The sequence below is a fragment of the Megascapheus bottae genome, chromosome 27 (genome assembly GCF_031878675.1).
Source record: "Megascapheus bottae isolate mThoBot1 chromosome 27, mThoBot2.hap1, whole genome shotgun sequence".
NCBI classification, from domain to species: Eukaryota; Metazoa; Chordata; class Mammalia; order Rodentia; family Geomyidae; genus Megascapheus; species Megascapheus bottae.
Window position 1 is genome coordinate 11171786 of NC_143535.1, and position 19086 is coordinate 11190871.

The window sequence follows — 19086 nt, forward strand, 5'->3', positions numbered from 1 at the left end:
TCAGTTAAGAAAACTTGAGGAGAAATAGACAAAATTATAAAAGGGCATAGTCAGGACTAAAACTCAATTTTGTTTTAGAACTAAACTTCAGACTGTACATTTATACACGATACTCAATTCCATAAATAACTTCAAATTTAAGATCAGATAATACAATCATAACAAAAGAATCTAATGTGGAAGAGAAAATATTGATAAAACAACAAATCCTCTAATATTTACCTGCAAACTTATTCCCGTTTCTTCTTTACTTTTTTCACTCAAAGTGGAAATAGTTGTACCTTGACTTCCTTCTTCAAATGTAAGATTTCTATTGACAATAAGAGCAATTCTTTTTGTGAAATGCACTATCTAGAAGGTTATGAATACATTTATTATTAACTATGGCAGAAAAAAGTTACAAATGAAACAACGTCCACCCTAAGGCTTATCTTTAAATCATGCATTTGTACACATTGCATGTGGTTGTTCAGTAAGTAATAATCAGTTAAAATATCATGACAGCTGGTGTCCACAATAATACATCACATAAAATAATAGTGCCTATAATATTTACCTATAAACTTATTCCAGATTTTTCTTTACTGTTTTTACTCAAACTAGAAATAACCATACTATTGTTCCTTTCCTCAAATGACTACTTCCCTTCCTTACAAACTATATTTCTAATAACTACACAAATTTGTATAATCACTACTTCAAATGCACAAAGACTTGAGGAGGCCTGGTGGGATAATGAAGTTTACATTGTGATTGGTATTTTTCAAAATGATCTAGAACTACATTCATTAGTGTACAGGAGTGTTCCAACCCAGTCAGGAAAGCAAATCAGTAGTTAGATATACAGGTTTGTAACACAGACAACTTAGCCATTAAAAAGAAATTACATTACTTTATAGGATACTATTTTATAGTCAAAAGGTAAAATGGATCTTGAATAATTGAGGAATATCTAACAGAACTAATTTAGGTATATCTAATAGAACTAAAATCAAGGAGTCATTTATCTGAAAATATTTATCATTTATATTAGGTTAGCAATGTTAGCTACAAAGGAAGAAAATAATTACAGTCTCCATTATCTAGGAGCTTGTTATCTAATTTTTGTAATATATAATAATGTTCCTATTTATCTTAAAGCAGACTTGTTTCTTTAAAGAAAGAAATTATAACTTTGCTGGGTACTGGTAGCTCATATGTGTAATCCTAGCTACTCAAGCAGCTGAGTTCTGAAGATCATACTTCAAAGCAAGCCTGGGCAGGAAAGTCTGTGAAACTCATCTCCAAATAAACATGTGAAAGAGAGAGAGAGAGAGAGAGAGAGAGAGAGAGAGAGAGAGAGAGAGAGAGAGAGAGAGAGAGAGAGACAGACAGAGAGAGAGAGAGAGAGAGAGAGAGAGAGAGAGAGAGAGAGAGAGAGAGAGAGAGAGAGAGAGAAGGGGGTAGAGGGGGTAGAAAGGAGAAAGGAGGGGAAGGAAGGAGGGAGGAAGGAAGGGAAAGAGAGAGAGAAAGACACACACACTTGTAGCTGAAATGGTATAGCGTTAGCCTTAAGCAAAAAAGCTCAGAGAAACCGGGTGCAGATGGCTCATGCCTAGAATCCTAGCTATTCAGAAAACCAGAAATGGTATTGTGATTCAAGCAGTAGAGTGCTAACCTTGAGCTAAAGAGCTCAGAGACAGTACCCAAGCCCAGAGTTCAAGCCCCACGACTGATTAAAAAAAAAAAAGCTCAGAGACAGTGCCCAGAGTTTAAGTCCCTGTACTAGTACCAATATAGATATTAGTTTACTTTGAAGCAAAATATCTACTAAAATGTCTTTGAAATGGGAAGAAGGAAGAAAAACTAAATCTTTACTATATAACTTTACTGAAACAACAAACAACCACCCCTAAACTCCATTACCTTTTCTCCTGATCATCCATGCTTTTCTTATCGGCATAGATCTCTGCATAGAGCAATGCTGTAAAGTGAGCAGCACAAGATTGGGCCACCTTGGCAACCTCCAGATAGTTCAAGTCCAGCCAGAATGCATCATCAAAAACTGTTCCTGAAGAAGGTCTAAGGAAAAACTCAACATGAGACCACTACACTTTTTTTTTTAACATCAACGTCAGTAGAAAAACACATGATTTGATTTTATTTTTTTCATATATTTTTATTGTAATTAACAGAAGGGTTATATTATATTTGCCAGATAGAAGGTACATTAATTCACATACATTGATACCCTTTCTCATGTCTTGGTCCCCATTTCCCTCCCCCACCCTTCATCTTGTTTTCCCCCCTTCCCTATCTAATTTCAAATAACCAAATACAAATATAACCAATATATCAGATAACAAAGTAAGATACTGTAACAATATGAGATAATCAAGGGATAGCAAAAGAGATGAGAGATAACATAGTACATTAAGGACAACAATCACTCATTATATGGCTTTTGTTTCTATATCCTAGAGGTCCTTTCATTTAGCGTCATACTATATGGCTATCTAGATTTTGCTCTATTGCAAATCTCTGCTAGGAGAGACCAAATACATGATTTTAAATGTCTAATTTTTCATTCTCATTTGGATTGCAATCCCCCCAAAGAATCTGATGAAAGCTACAGACTGATACTCCATATCAATTTGGGCTTTATACCTTCCCTTCACTAATAAATTAATGTATCATCACCTTGGTAATAAGTCTCACAAAATAGCTTTGTGGATTCCCTGCCTCTCTGACCCTTCTCTCCTAAGATACATATACTCTAAAGACAATTCAATCAAAATGGTTTCTTTTAAGACAAGTTACATGTCTTTCTTGTAGTCACTTTGTCTTTAGTTCATTACCTAGGTTGAGTTACTTAATAAAACTTTTCCAGTGTAATAACAGATCAGATCAGAATTGGAAGGAACTACATAGTGATGTGACATAGCAGGGGTACAAACACTAGCTTTGCACATAGCACAGCTAGGGCAAAACTACCTGGAGCATCTATTACTGACTGTATGACTGTAGTACCTGAAGTTCTCTAGTTGCTAAGTTGCCTATTTTTCTTATTTTAAAAGGTACAACAATACCTCACAGAGTGGTTGATTAAAAAACAAAAAGTACCTCTGTATAATAACCTCTTAATTGTAGCTATTATTTAAGGAAATTTAAATTTAGAAATTGAAATAATTTTCTCATAGAAAGGAAGCTTATAGCTAGGCACTAGCTGTAATCTTAGCTACTCAGGAAGCTGAGATCTGAGGATCATGGTTCAAAGCCAGCACGAGCACTAAAGTCCATAAAACTCTTATCTTCAGAAAACCTGAAGTGGCACTGTGGCTCAAGTGATAGAGTGGTAGTCTTGAGCTGAAGAGTTCAGGGACAGTGCCCAGGCCCAGAGTTCAAGCCTCACACCAATGAAAACAAAAACAAAAACAGAGAAAGGAAGCTTATATTAATAAATGTCAGATGTATTGTAGACTTTGCCTATTTTACTTACCAGAAGCCACCCCTGCCTATCTAAAAATTTAAATATAAATGACAGAGATAAATGATTTATATAATGTATAAATTTTATGCAGTACTTGGGTATAAATTAAGGGCTTTGTGTTAGCTACGAAGGTGCTCTAACATTTGAGGCACAAATTAAGCCCATTTTGCTTTCACAACTTTTTGCATGGGGTCTTGTTTTTTACTCAGGTCGACTATCCTATTTATGCTCCTACATAGCTGGGAGAATAAGCATGTTAAAATGCCTCTGTTAACACCATGTATGTTTAAAATGGGGTTTTGAAAACTTTATGCACATGCCGGTCTCAAATCATGATCCTTCTTATCTCAACCTTCTGTGCTGAGAAGGATATAGGTGGGAGTCTGACTCAATCTTTTTAAAGATTCAGAATAGTAAAATTCAGAATGCTGGTACTTGTGATATTTATTCATGCGCTTTCAAATTATAGATACTCTAGGACTTAGGATAGGATTATATTTAAATAAATCAAGAAGATTCTAACAAAAAAATAAGTTAACATATATAACCTATTTAGAACAATAGCTTGACAACACACATACTATCGAGTATTAGCCTATCTTCCTGATCATATAGCTGACCAGAAGTACTGCCTACTGAAGCTATATAGTACTACAAGAGATACTCAACATTATCACTTACCTGGAAGAGCATCAAAATTAGAAGTATGAGCTGAGTGTTAGTGGCTCATAACTTGGATTTGGATTCAGTGGCTCCTAGCTACTCAGGAGGCTGAGACCTTAGGATCATGGTCTGAAGCCAGTCCATTACATTCTAATCACTAATCAACTACCAAAAAGCTGGCATTGGAGCTGTGACTCAAGTGTTTTGAGTATAAATGCTCAGGGACTGTTCATAGGCCCTGAGTTTAAATCCTACGATTAGTAGGATTAGTTTCATGCTAATTTACGTAAAGCTAAAAATTCGTAAGGCAAAGCACTGCAAATAAGGGCCACTGGTACTATTTCTTCTTATTCTGGTCAACAGCCTGGCAGTACCCATTGGACCACCTACCAACAACTCTTGCACTGTTAAAAGCTCATGAATATAGGAATAAAAACACTACACTATAAAATAACCTGCCTAAATTAAGAAAATAAACTTTACCATGCCACAATATTACTACCAATTTTGAAGATTACTGTGCACACAGCCTGCAAATGACTTAGCTATGTTAACTCTATTACCAGTAAAGCTGGGACTAGAATTTCCAAAAATGGGTCAACCAAAGTGCCATCCTAAATATTATTATAAGGAAATATAAGCATGAAATACAGTCTTCTGTAGCTGCATCATGAACACAAAATAATCAAGTTAAATAAAGCAGTCAACAAGCAATATTATTACATTACTATGTTACCTCTTTTGTCTTCTCATGTAGTCTACAACAGCAAGCATTGTTCTTTGTGATTTTTTATCCAAACAGCTTCGGGAAATATTCTCTGACTCTGACAAACAAAGATAACTCCTCTCAGTCCCTGTCAGACTTGCTGAGGCACTGTCTCCCTTCTGCCTATGCATTTGTCTGTCATTTCACACTTACAAGATGCTGATGGCAGTACCCAACCCAAAACTGGTCCTTAATAAATACAAATAAATGCAATTTAATGCTATTTTCTTTCTTTTAAAAGAAACAAGTATGTTTAATATAAATGACAAGAAAAGTAGGAAGACTAAAGTACATTCCAATTTTTTCTTAAAAACAACAACAACACTAGGAATTATTTCAAATGTTAGCTGAGTTATCATACATTATAGGATTATAGATAACTTCAATTTATACAGTTTATATAACTATTTTTTTTTGTTTGGTCATGGGGCTTGAACTCTGGGCCTGGGTGCTGTCCCTGAGCTCTTCAGCTCAAGGCTACAGTCCTACCCCTTGAGCCACAGTGCCACTTCTGGTTTTCTGGTGGCTAATTGGAGAGAAGAGTCTCATGGACTTTAGTGCTCAGGCTAGCTTTGACCTGCAATCATCAGAAATCAGCCTCCTGAGTAGCTAGGATTACAGGCGTGAGCCATTGGTGCCTGGCAATTTGTACAACTTTTTTTTTTCCCTCCCAGTTGTGGGGCTTGAACTCAGGGCCTGGGCACTGTCTTTGGACTTTTCTCAAGGTTAGAGCTCTACCACTCAAGCCACAGCACCACTTCCAGCTTTTTTTTCCCTATGTATGTAGTACCGAGGAATTGAACCCGGGTCTTTGTGCATGCTAGGCAAGCGTTCTACCACAAGGTCAAACTCCCGGCCCCTTGTACAACTTTTAATATGCAAGCTTTTGTAATACAGTTGCTTTTAAAAATTAGTTGGCCAGGGCCAGGAGTGTAGTTCAGTGTTTGCCTAGCAAGCATGAAGGCCTGGATTCGATTCCTCAGTACCATGTAAACAAAAAAGTGGTGCTGTGGCTCAAGTATTAGAGCGTTAGGCTCAAGCACAGTGCCCAGCTCTTGAGTACAAGCCCCAGGAATGGCAAAAAAGAAAAAAGAAAGAAAGAAAGAAAAGTCAGCTGAACAGAGGTTTAAATCTCTGAAAATTCCATCATAGTAGCCAAATATTTCATTGAGTTTGTTTGTATGTTTTTTACATTGCTTGAAAGGGAGGAGTATATGGTTCTCATCTATATTGCTAGTGTCGAGCAAAGTGTGTAATGTGTTAAATATTAAATTAGTTATAGCATGAATACCCAAAGTTGACTGAAGGTTACATTAAGATTTATCCTAGATGCTTCACAAATGTTATGTCACTGAAAACTTAGAAAAATCTTTATCTCCACTTACTGGTTGAAGAAACAGAAAATGACAGTTATTGAAGACCAAGTGTCTTTGATGATACTCAAACCTAAATCCATCTCAAAATAGTATAAACATTAACAATTTAACAGAATACCTGAATCAAAATTCGCAGGGGTTGCTGATCGGCTTGTTTGTGAGGAGTGTTTAAAAGAGCTTGTAAAAAATCCCTGAATGTGTGTAGAAAGCAGGTTTCTCCATGATTCATTTGTATCTTGGAGTAAGATATCATGAATTAAGTATGGAAGCACAGTCTGACAAAAGTCAGTCTTCACCTACAATATACAAACACAGCCATCCAAGAGTTTGAATAAAAGTAAAACATTTTACTTAAAATTTTTATGTCTATTGTTGACATATCAAAAATGACAAATTGTCAGGTACTGGTAGCTCACACCTATTATCCTAGCTACTTTGGAAGTTGAGGTTGGGAAGATAGTGGTTCCAGGCCATTTCAGACAGAAAACTTCCTTAGACTACTTCTTAATTCATAGATGGGCAAAGTGCCACATTCCTCTTAAGCTATATGAGAGGAATACAGTTCCAGGCCAGTCCTAGCAGAAAAGCTTATAAGATTCAATTTCAATGGTGAAGCTGGATGAGGTGGCTTACATTTGATATTCCAACAACCTAGGTACATTCCTGGGCAAAGAGATCCTATCTCAAAGCATGTCTCAGCAGTAGAGAACCTGTTCAGCAAGCATGAGACCCTGAGTTCAAACTCCCATAATTCCTCATCATCCCAAACACACAAGAAAGACTAATGTGCTGTTTTAAAAAACATTCTAAGCTAACATGTTGCATTAAGTGTCTATTAGTTACATCACAATTATTCATTTCCAGTCTAGCAAACTGAAGTAAGATAGTGCTTATAAATGAAATTATGACACTTTTGGAGCTGAAAAGTGTTAGTAATACTAACAGAAGCAGTTTTCTGATTTAGTGTAAAGAAAAAAGCACCTAAAGAGGAAATTTGAATTTTATTTTTTGCCTTCAGAAAAGACAACAGTAAATTAAGTATGTTTACAGTTGTATGTGTGTGTGTGTGTGTGTTCACTTTTTTTCTTCTTCCTTTTTTTTTTTTTTATTTTTTTAAGTCATGGGGCTTGAACTCTGGGCCTGAAAACTTTTTTGTCTAACTGGCTTCAAATCATAGTGTACCCAATCATTGTCTCCTGAGTAGCTGTGACTACAGGCATGAGCCATCAACACCAAGCAGATAGTTTTTAAAAACCCTATTTCTAGGTATTACGGTTGAACAATAATACTCCACACACATAAAACATGATAAATGACTTGTGTATTTTCTTCCTTAGACCCAAGGCAGATCAAAGAAAGTAAATAACAATGCTGTTATCAGATAGAACAAATGAAAAGCTAATTTTGATATGCTCATATAATTCACAATCACTAGTACTTTCTACTTCATTCTTACTAACAAATTACTCAACATACCTTTTAGAATGCACCCAGTATGCTGTCATTCCAACCTGTAACCTACTGTGCAAAGTATGGCTAAACAAAGAAGTCACTATAACAAACTTCAGTAGCTAAGCATAGGTGACACTGTACAAAGAGATGTGTCATCACTCAACAATCCTCTTAGATGCACACGTTATCATAGACACACAGAAACCATGAGAGGCAAACAAAAAAAAATTAAGTTGAACTAATATATTAGTCTTACTTCACACATTGGCTTCAATAACTGAAGAATTTCACTTTTTATGCTTCCACTATCCAAAAAAGCACTAGTCAGCGTCTTTATCCAAATGTCATGATTTTCACTTTGAGGAATCCACAGATTTGTATCATCCAGGCACTCTAATGGGAATTCTCTGTCAAGTCTGGGTACTTCTAAAAACTACAATCAGAAAATGTAAACAGGAGAATCAGAAGTCTATTTACCTTTTCTGTTTAACAGAATTATCCAGGCACAAATAACAATAAATACATTTAAAACAAAAGCCAGACATAACAGTTAACTTTAAAATTAAAACGAATTTGGGTAAGGGTATATAGCTCAAATGGTAGAGCACCTACCTAGAAAAACAAGGCCCTAAGTTCAATCTTTAGTACTGTAAAAAGAAAACAAACAGCAATCATACTTATCCTTTGTTTGGAGGGAAGTTGTTTTTGGTTTGGAGCAGTTTATTTTCAGATGCTAGAGATAGTTCTTGACAAAACATTCTTACTGGTAGGGAAAGCATAACAAAAAGCTTTACTGGTGAGGCAACAGAAAACAAGTTCTGTCACTCTATGTTAATGTGTTAAAGTGGTATTACATATCACAAACTCTGACTCATATAAAAAATAAAACAAAATGATTCTAGCCTACCAAAGGATACTGATTTCAAAATAAAATGCAATTCTTTTTTTTTTTTTTTTATGTGTACCAATCATAGGGCTTGAACTCAGGGCCTAGGAACTGAACCTGAGCTTCTGTTGCTCGAGGGTAGCATTCTACCACTTGAACCACAGTGCTACTTCTTGTTTTTTATTTCTGTGTACATGGAACTGAGAAATCAAACCCAGGGTTTCATGAATGCTAGGCAAGCACTCTAACATTAAAGGCAAGCACTCTACCACTAAGCCACATTCCCAGCCCAAAATGCAATCCTTTTAAATGTTAAAAATATAGTGCTTATAGAGACAGCCTTGGCCAGTCAGTATGATTCTTGATGCTAGGTGCGGAATAAAACTCTGTTTAACTTTAAAAAAAAAAATATATATATATATATATAGTGCTTAATAAGCTGTATTAATAGTTTATACTACTATTAGCTTTACTAAGATCAAAATTGTATTCATGATACATTAAAATACTTCAATGATGAAGTAGCATTTACTAAAATTAAACTAGTGGGAATACATTTTTCAGTCATTTATGAAAAAGAGGACTGCTTAGACAAAAAGAAAGCTAGGATTAAGGGCATGCTCCACTGGCACCCAGCTAAGAAGGATACTCTTAAGAGGGGAACACAGAGCCGGGTGAGGTGGCTCATACTTGTAATCCTAGGTACTCAGGAGGCTGAGATCTGAGGATCAAGGTTCAAAGCTAGCTCGGGCACAAAAGGACCTGAGACTCTTATCTCCAATTAACTTCCAGAAAACAGGAAGTGGGGCTTGGCTCAAGGATAGGGTGGTGGTCTTGAGCTGAAGAGCTCAGGGACAGCACAAGGGCCAAGTTCAGGCCCCATGACCCACCAAAAAAAAAAAAAAGGAAGAAAAAAAGAAAGAAACAATGGCTAGCTCGCAAGTCACAATATCTTCAAGTCATATCTATAATCAAGAAAATCAAAAGATTAGAAGGTTTACTTTTCCTAAAGCAAAATGGTAAACCATAAACATTTTCCCTGGGTTTATTTGAAATATGGAAGGGAAGAGGGAAAACAAGATGATTAGAAGGGGACAGGGGAGGGAAAGGGGGACAAAAACATGAGGAGTATGAAGGTTTGAGAAGTAATGCACCCATTACCTGATGAATGTAATTGTAATCCCTCTATACATTATCCTGACAATAAAATCCAATAAATTTTCCCTCCCCCTCTGGGCCAGGGGTGTAACATGCACAAAGCCCTGGGTTCAAGCCCTTATTACCACATACACAGAAAAAAAGACAGAAGTGGTGCTATGGCTCAAATGGCAAAGCACTGGCCTTGAGCAAAAGTTCAAGCTTCAAGCTTCAAGACTGGCAAAAAAAAAAAATTCCCTAACCTAAGCCATATGGACTGGGTCAAGCCTGTAATGGTAGCTACAGAAAAGCTGAGATCAGGAGAATGAAGGTTTAAGTTTCAAGGCCATCTCAGTCTTACAAAACTTTTGAGAGACTTGATATAAATCAGTAGCTGGGTCAAAGCCCAAGTTAGCCTTGGAGTAAAACAAAGATCCTTGCCTTTAAATAGTCAAGGCAAAAGGGGGTCAGAGAGGCGGCTCAAGTGGTAGAACACCTGCCTTGAAATTTCCATTTCTCCCTACTCCATTACCCCAAATCAACCGTCACTTCTGTAGGTCACAGCAATCTGTTTTTCCTACCCTGTCATAACAACAAATCCTTGGAATTTAATAGTTTAAATCATTTCTAGGAAAGGTTAAATATGATTGCACTATTATTTTAAGCAATTCGGTATACAACAATTTCAGGTATAGTGGGACTTCAATAAACATTAATATGGACTAGACCTTTTTCCTTGATGTTCTAAATGGCTGCAGATAGGTTAGCATAGGATCAGCTGTCTTCTTATAATTGTCCCAGAATCTATGTCCAGTCTCTGTGGCTAAAATGCTTTTCAAACAAGTAATAGCAGCTGATCGTACTTTGACACTGAAAAACACATGATATAATTCATTTTATCTTGAATGTTTACAAACATCCATATAACACTTAAAACTGAAAAATTTAAATTTATACCATTAGCAAGTTTTACATCTATAAAGCTCAACATTAAAGTAAAAAACATCAAAATATCCCATCAGTAAACCTAAATTACTCATCACTTCAATGACAATCCTCTCCATTCTACACAATGATGTTTTTACAATGATAGACATAAACCGATTCATTTAAAAAAAAATAGGAGGTAGGTAGCTGTAATCTTAGCTACTCAGGAGGATGAGATCTGAGGATCCCAGTTCAAAGCCAGCCCAGGCATTAAAGTCTATGAGATTCTTATCGCCAATTAACCACCAGAAAACAAGAAATGGCACTGTGGGTCAGTGGTAGAGTGCTAGCCTTGAGCTGAAGAGCTCAGGGACAGCACCCAGACCCAGAGTTCTAGACCTACAACCCATTTAAAAAAAAGAAAAAAAGAAAGAAAAAAAAATAGTAGGAATTAACACAGCCTAATAAGTATACACATGAGCAAACAGTATTTTGGTATTTTTTCTGGAGATACAAATAACTTGGCGTGAGGCAGAAAGGCATCCTATCCCAAATGATAAAACTATTTAGAAAACTACTCATTTTGATTGAAATCTAGTTGAGAGTCATTAATTAAGGCATCCAAAATCTCTAGTAAAAAAGTCAAAGGTCCCTTTTTATACAAATTTAAGAGGGCTGTAAAATAAGAATACTGATACTATGCTAACTGACAGAGAAATGTCATGAAGTTTGGTAATACTGATGAATCATCAAATAAAGACTTAATTCCTTTTCGATTTATTGGCTTATAATACAAATCCTAAGCCTGGGTTTATTCTTCAAATGAAGTATCAAAAGTCAGAAATAGATGTATGGCTCTAAGTGGTAGAATATGAGCTTTGAGCAAAAAAGCTGAAGGACAATGCCTCAGCACTAAGTTCAAGGCCTATGATTGGTGCGTGCACATGCACACACACACACACAAGTATGAAAATTTAGAAGACAAAACAGCTTTGGAGATGTTAATTGACATTATGTACTGTTCTTCTTGATGTCAGATTAAGTAAGTGTGATCAAATAAACGTTAAGCATAAATACTTACCAATCCTCTACCAGTGTATTATTCAGGTAGGTCAATATCAATAAGGTCCATTCAAGCTCTTTATCTTCAAGGGTCTTGGCATAAGATATATCTTTACTATGTTGTATAGCTATGGTAGAGAAATCTATAGGGCCTACTTCTCCCAAACAGCTTCCAACAGCCTCTATATAACAGAAATTCTATTTTACTAGAGTCATAAACAACACACGAGTGTAATATATAACATATTCGCTAATTTAAAAATTTGTCGTTTTGTCATGCTTCAAGATTTGAGTGTACTGTGAGATCAAAAAAGCCACAAAACACTGCATGATTTCCTTTATATGTGGGAACAGATACTTTCTCCCACAGATAATAGGAGATAACAGAATATAGATAACTAAGAATTTAAAGTTCAATATGGTTAAGGATATTAATCTTAAGATTGTCACAATTTTTGGAGTTTTACTATAGGTCTTTTTTTTTCTTTTTTCTTTTGTCAGTCGTGGGAGGCTGCTTAGGGATACTTGAATTAAACAGAATATAACTTAGCTGAAATCTCATATTCCCCAATACCGCTGATGATAAACTTTTACATCTTTAGAGAACATTCTAGAGAATATACCTTAACTGGGCATAATGGGGTACACCTATAATCTCAGCACTTGGGAAGTTGAGGCAGAAGGATCCTGAGTTTGAAGCCAGGTTAGCTCAAAATCAGGAAAAAAAAAAAAAAAGATCACCACTCAAACAGAAAAGCTCTACATTCCTTTAACTACAATTTACCTAGAACTTCTCTTTCACCAGTCTGGTTTACCGCCATCTGGGCTAACTGCAACAAACTGACAACTAGCTTCACCACAATGCCATCATGAGGGGTATCTAGAAAAAATTTAGAAAAGTTGGTTTAAATTATCAACACTCACTTTCATAAGCTGCATCTAAATTGTTATCTGACTAGGAAATTTTTAGAAAGTTTAGAAGAGTTTTAAGTTATCAGCAGCTCAACAAATATATAAGTTTGAATATTCTCATGAAACAGAATCCTGCAGAAGTGATCCATACTACTTAGCAGACAGAAAAATGTCTTGAGCAAATTGTATACAGAGGTCAAAACCTTTGTGAAAATCATGAACAATTAGAAATAAAAGAATTTAAGAATCTATTTCATTTAATATCTTACATTTCGATTCTAGACTAGCACTGTCCAACCAACACAGTGTCCAAACACAGCCACTATCCACAAGTACTAGTGAGAACTTAACAGGTGCTAATATAATGAAATAATAGATTTTAAATGTCTTAATTTTAGAATTAGAATTTAGTAACAAATAGCTAATGGCTCTATTATATATAGCAGAGCACACAAAATGAAATACAGAAGAGCTACAAATCACATTAATATAAATGTAGATGTTTCTTGAAGACAAAAAGCTAGAAACATGGAAAAACATACACATATATACATAAGCACAATGCATACCTATTAATAAAAGGCTTAAGATGAAAATATGTTTCTTTAAATCAGGTAGATTGAAGTAAAAGTCAAAAATATATTATCTTGGACTGGGTGTGGTGGCTCCCACCTTGTAATCCTAGCTACTCAGGAGGTTGAGATCTGAGGATCAAGGTTTAAAGCCTGCCTGGGCACTAAAGGACCAAGACTCTTATCTCCAATTCACCCCTAGAAAACAGGCAGGAAGTGGGGCTTGGCTCAAGGGTAGGGCATTAGCCTTTCCACTGAAGAGCTCAGGATACTGCCTAGGCTGCTCAGGGGTAGGGTGGTAGCCTTGAGCTGAAGAGCTCAGGGACAGATTATATATATATATATGCATATATAAGCCACACTCCCTGGGCTGGGAGTGTGGCTTAGTGATAGAGTGCTTGCCTAACATGCACAAAGCCCTGAGTTCAATTCCTTGGTAACACATACGGAGAAAAAAGCCAGAAATAATGACTAGCAAAAATATAGACATATATTATCTTGTATATCTATTCTAAAGAATTAATTTTTGCTGGGCGCTGGTGGCTCATGCCTGTAATCCCAGTTACTGAGGAAGCTGAGATCTGAGGATGGCGTTTTAAAGCCAGCAGTCCATGAAAATCCGTGAGACTCATCTCCAATTAACCATGAGAAAACCGGAAGTGGCGCTGTGCCTCAAAGTGGTAGAGCACTAGCCTTGAGCTGAAGAGCTCAGGGATAGGACCCAGACCCAGAGTTCAAGAACCACAACCAAAAAAAAAAAAAAAAGTATTATTTTGTTGTTGTTGTTTTGGGCAGTGAAAAACTGAAAAAATTATATAGAGTACCAGTCATATGAGTTTAGAAAATTTATTCTGGTCGAGTATTGGCAAAAAATGGGACTATTTTAAGGTACAAAGACTAGTTATAACCACTATTGTAATTAGATGAGAAATGATAAAGCTCAACTCTAAGGCTTTGGCAATCAAATAAAAGGGAAAAGTTATGAAAAGGTTCATTGAAAATGAAAAAGGTAGAGGGCTAGCACTGTGGCTCAGTGGTACAATGCATTTATGAGGATCTGGGTTTAATCTCCAGCCAATGAATAAAATAAGATTAAAAAGAAATTTAAACATAAATAACACCAAGATTTGTACCCTGAGATGCTCTCATAAGATCCATCATCTGATCTTTATGCTGTTCCAGCTGTCTCCGAAGTTCTTTCAATCCTTCAAGCCTTGTCAATGGAAGTGCATTATAAACACTTACTGAGAGAAAATGGTTAATTTCCTAGAAGAGAGTATTATTTTATAATGTAACTTACTTTTAAAATGCATTTAGATGGTCTAAATAATACATTAAAAATCTTGCGAGTGCCTTTCACTAATAATGACTCATAAATCAAAAGAAAAATAAATTCCTGTTTCTCCTTCAAGCCCTACAATTCTAAGATTCCCTTCATGATAATGAAGTTGGATTTCAAAATTTTTAATGGTATACTTAATTAGAAGGAAAAAGCTTAAGTTTTATTTTTTTTGTTTAACTGGTATTTTATATTTCAATGTATATAATACATATTAATATACATTTGTACAATGCATATTAAGTACATTTTCACATTTAAAGAAAGACAAATAGAATATGATTTAAAAATTAAAATCAGATTTATGAATAAGTACATGCAAACATAATTTTGGAGCTGATATAGATTAAAGAATTAAAATGACATATTCTTTTTTTTTTTTTTTTTCCAGTCCTGGGCTTGAGCTCAGGGCCTGAGCACTGTCCTTGGACTTTCTCAAGGCTAGAGCTCTACCACTTGAGCCTCAGCACCACTTCTGGCTTTTTTTTTTCTATGTATGTGGTACCGAGGAATCGAACCCAGGTCTTCATGCATGCTAGGCAAGCACTTTAACCAGTAGGCCAAACTCCCGGCCTAAAACGACATATTCTTTAAGTGTTAAATATCATCTCTAATAGAAACTTTAAACTAACCCTTAAAGGACCAAATGGTAATCAGTGGGCCATAAGTTTCTACATGTGTTAAGATAAAGAATATTTTGTATCACGTTCCTTGACTATTAAAATTCATATCTTAGCCAGGTGCTGGTGACTCAAGCCGATTATCTTAGCTACTCAGGAGTCTGAGATCTGGGGAATGCACTCTGAAGCCAGACAGGGCAAGAAAGTCCATAACACTTCTCCAATTAAACACTAAAAAAACTAGAAATGAACTGTGGCTCAAGTGGTAGAATAGCCTTGAGCAAAAGAGCTCAGAGACAATGGCCAGGTCCTGAGTTCAAACTGCAGGACCAGAACAACAAACAAAAGAAAACCAAACAAAAACAAACAACAAAAATGCCACAGCCTCATATGTTTACTAGAAAGCCTTGAGATCTATCCTTTAAAAGCAACATTATGATATGGTTAAAATTCATTATTTTCTAGATGGTAAATCTCATATGATAACAGGGCTGTTTTTAACTATAACAAAATACCAAATTTTTGGGCTAGCAGTTTGGCCTAGCAATAGTGCTTGCCTAGCATGCATGAAGACCCAGGTTCAATTCCTCAGAACCACATGCATAGAAAAAAGCCAAGAGTGGTGATGTGGCTCAAGTGGTAGGGCTCTAGCCTTGAGAAAGTTCAAGAACAGTGTTCAGGCCCTGAGTTCAAGTCAGGATAGGGAAAAAAACCCCAACAACAACAAACACAAATTTTACCACTAGATTATTAGAGTTGGGTTTTTGTTTTTGTTTGGGTTTTTGTTGTTGTTGTTGCTGCTGTTGTTTTGGTGGGTCATAGGCTTGAACTCTGGGCCTGGGTGTTGTTCCTGAACTCTTCGGCTCAAGGCTATTGTCCTGCCCCTAGAGCTATAGCCCTACTTCTCCTTTTCTAGTAATTAATTGGAAATATGAGTCTCACGATCTTTAGTGCCTGGGCTGGCTTTGAACTGCAATCTTTGGATCTCAGCCTCCTGAGCAGGTAGGATTTTAGGCATGAGCCACTGCACCTGGCCTATTAGTTTTATTTTTAAAGCGTTATTATCTATATCTTCTGATACAGAAGAGTATCAAAATAATAATTTTTATTACCTCCAAGAGTGAAAAGGGTCCTCTACTGTATTTGATTTTCTGCTGAGTAATACGTAAATCCTTAAAAACAACCCGATTTGGAAAAGGATCTAAAAGCTTAATCGTCACATAGAGGTTTTCATTATCCTTGTTATCTATTACTAAGTATTTCAGCAAGTCCAAAACCTAAATGAATAAAAAGAAAATTAAAATAGGGGAAGGCTTTAATATTTCAAAATAAGAAAATCAAACCCTACTGTAATAACTAATGAAAACTTCACCAACATAGTTCAGGGAATATGTTCTAATTATCTAATTTAGTTTCTGTGTTATCAGGCACTGACATTTGTGAAGCATTTATTTCATATAACATCATAATGGTATAAACTGTCATTCCCTAATTTTGGCTATTATACTGCAGAGTAAGTAATAGGTGAAACTATTGGATTATGTATTAGAATAGAATGATAAAGTGTTCTTAACTGATGAAAAATATTCATTAAAAATAATCCTTCCAACAATTCTCAATAAATTTACTGATCATATCAAACAAGCAGAAAACATTTAGCTCCTAATAATACTTTTAGTAATATACTGTGAATAACATTTTGAAGACAAATTAGAAATTACTTGTTCCTGAACTTGTATTTGATCATCCACAAGGGGTATAAGTGTTCCAACGATTAGATGAAGATGGTTTTCTAAAGCATCCTTACAGTGAGTCACTGCAGTCTGGCAAACCCGACTAAGTAAATCACAGCAAAGGGAGAAGCTACGTGATGTCACATCTATGAAATGAGAAGGCCTGACAGGAAGAAAAAGAACAGGCTCTAAGAAACTACTTTGAAATAAAAATCATTCAAAAGCCATTTTTATTTACATGTTTATCTTGATACAGATTGACATAAACTCATTTTCATATCTAGTGCCTTCTGGAAATTAAAAGAATAATAGTGGTCATCAGAAGGTAGGGAAATGAAGAAAGCTTGGTGAAGGGTTAATTACTAAATCACTTGTAATCTAAGCCCTTTGAAGACAGTCAGAGGCAGGGGGATTCCAAATCTGAGCCCAGCATGGGTTACACAGAAATAACCAGGTCAAAGCTGGATGCTAGTGGCCTATGTCTGTAATTCTAGCTACTCGGCAGTCTTAGATTTAAGGATCATGGTTCAAAGCCAACTTGGGGCTGAAAAGTCCTCATGAGACTCATTATCTCCAATTAACCACCCAAAAAACCAGAGGTGGCGCTGTGGCTCAAAGGGGTAGAGTATTAGCCTTGAGCAAAAGGGCTCAGGGAACAGCATCCATACCCTGAGTTCAAGTCCTGCAACCAATCAAAAAAGCAAACAGAAAGGAAGGAAGGAAGGAAGGAAGGAAGGAAGGAAGGAAGGAAGGAAGGAAGGAAGGAAGGAAGGAAGGAAGGAAGGAAGGAAGGGAAAGAAAGCAAGGAAGGACCGGGAGTTTGGCCTAGTGGTAGAGTGCCTAGCATGCACGAAGACCCGGATTCAATTCCTCAGCACCACATACATAGAAAAAAGCCAGAAGTGGTGCTGAGGCTCAAGTGGTACAGCTCTAGCCTTGAGAAAGTCCAAGGACAGTGCTCAGGCCCTGAGCTCAAGCCCAGGACTGGCAAAAAAAAAAAAAAAAAAAGCAAGCAAGCAAGCTCACTTCAGTCCAGTTTGGGCTACCCAGTGAATAAAAGAAAAGAGCAAAGGTCCAGCTGACTAGGAAACAGTAATTCTGGTGTTCTACTGCACAGCAGGGAATACAGGTAACAATCATACATTGTATATTTCAATGTTCTTTTTGCACAGAAATGAGATTAACATGCATAGCTCAGCCTCAATATTATGTAATACATACATGTATCAAAATATCACAAGTGCTGGGTCCCAGTGGTTTACATTTATAATCCTAGACTCAGAAGGCTGAGATCTGAAGATCATAGCTCAAAGCTACCTGAGGTTATGTGATGCTTAACTCCAATTAATCACAAAAAGCCAAAAGTGGAGCTGTGACTCAAGTAGTAGAGCACCAACCTTGAGCAAAAGAATTCAGGGAACAGCACACAGGATTCAAGTTTAACCCAAAACCAAAAATAAAAACAAAACCCCAAAATATATACAACTTTTATGTATAAGTATAAAAAATTTAAAAAATCATAAAAGCATTATTTTGACAGCAATACTCTACTTTGTAGAAGCATATAAATTTTATTAATATTTAAATACTTTAATGTTTTTATTCTGATCAAATGTATTGTTTACCTTTTATTGATAGAGTGGATCAAAGTATAAATAACATCTCGAAGAACAAAGGCCCATGCTCCTCCCAAACCACTTTTTATGTCTTTCAGTAATAAACTAACAAATAGATGATACATTTTAAGAATTCTGTGCTTTTTATAAACATCATTTGTCTCAGCTTCTTGTTTACACATGGCTAGAAGAATTTTCTGATAGGAATCCTAGAAAACAAACATACATTGAGTAAAAATGTGTCTAATCAAATATAGTTGCTATAAAATTATACTTTATATTTAAAATAACTAAATAAGAATTTAGATTTGGTTTGGATATCAGATAAATGCAAAACAGTGTATTACATATTAGTTACTCAGACTGGGTGCTGGTGGTTCACATTTGTAATCCTAGGCTACCCAGGAAGCTGAGATCTAAGGGTCACAATTCAAAATCAACCTAGGAAACTCTGTGAGACTCCCTGAGTTGATATGCCTTTTGTGTCATAAAATTCTAGACCTGGGCTGAGGGTCTGGCTCAAATGGTAGAGTACTTTGCCTAGCAAATGAGAGGC

General features: G+C 36.0%; 1 protein-coding gene across 1 annotated transcript in view; it reads right to left on the bottom strand.

The window, feature by feature from the left end:
- The window catches only part of Atm (ATM serine/threonine kinase), a 94776-nt gene that overhangs the window by 26438 nt on the left and 49252 nt on the right, over positions 1 to 19086 (bottom strand). The window contains exons 29-40 of the mRNA XM_090319574.1: positions 18540 to 18739; positions 16903 to 17077; positions 16294 to 16458; positions 14356 to 14488; positions 12523 to 12618; positions 11758 to 11920; positions 10478 to 10619; positions 7983 to 8159; positions 6393 to 6570; positions 4869 to 4956; positions 1906 to 2061; positions 223 to 310 (exon numbers count right to left, since the gene is read on the bottom strand). Of these exons, the coding sequence (XP_090175700.1) occupies positions 223 to 310; positions 1906 to 2061; positions 4869 to 4956; positions 6393 to 6570; positions 7983 to 8159; positions 10478 to 10619; positions 11758 to 11920; positions 12523 to 12618; positions 14356 to 14488; positions 16294 to 16458; positions 16903 to 17077; positions 18540 to 18739 (1761 nt within the window). The remainder of the gene's footprint in view (positions 1 to 222; positions 311 to 1905; positions 2062 to 4868; positions 4957 to 6392; positions 6571 to 7982; positions 8160 to 10477; positions 10620 to 11757; positions 11921 to 12522; positions 12619 to 14355; positions 14489 to 16293; positions 16459 to 16902; positions 17078 to 18539; positions 18740 to 19086) is intronic.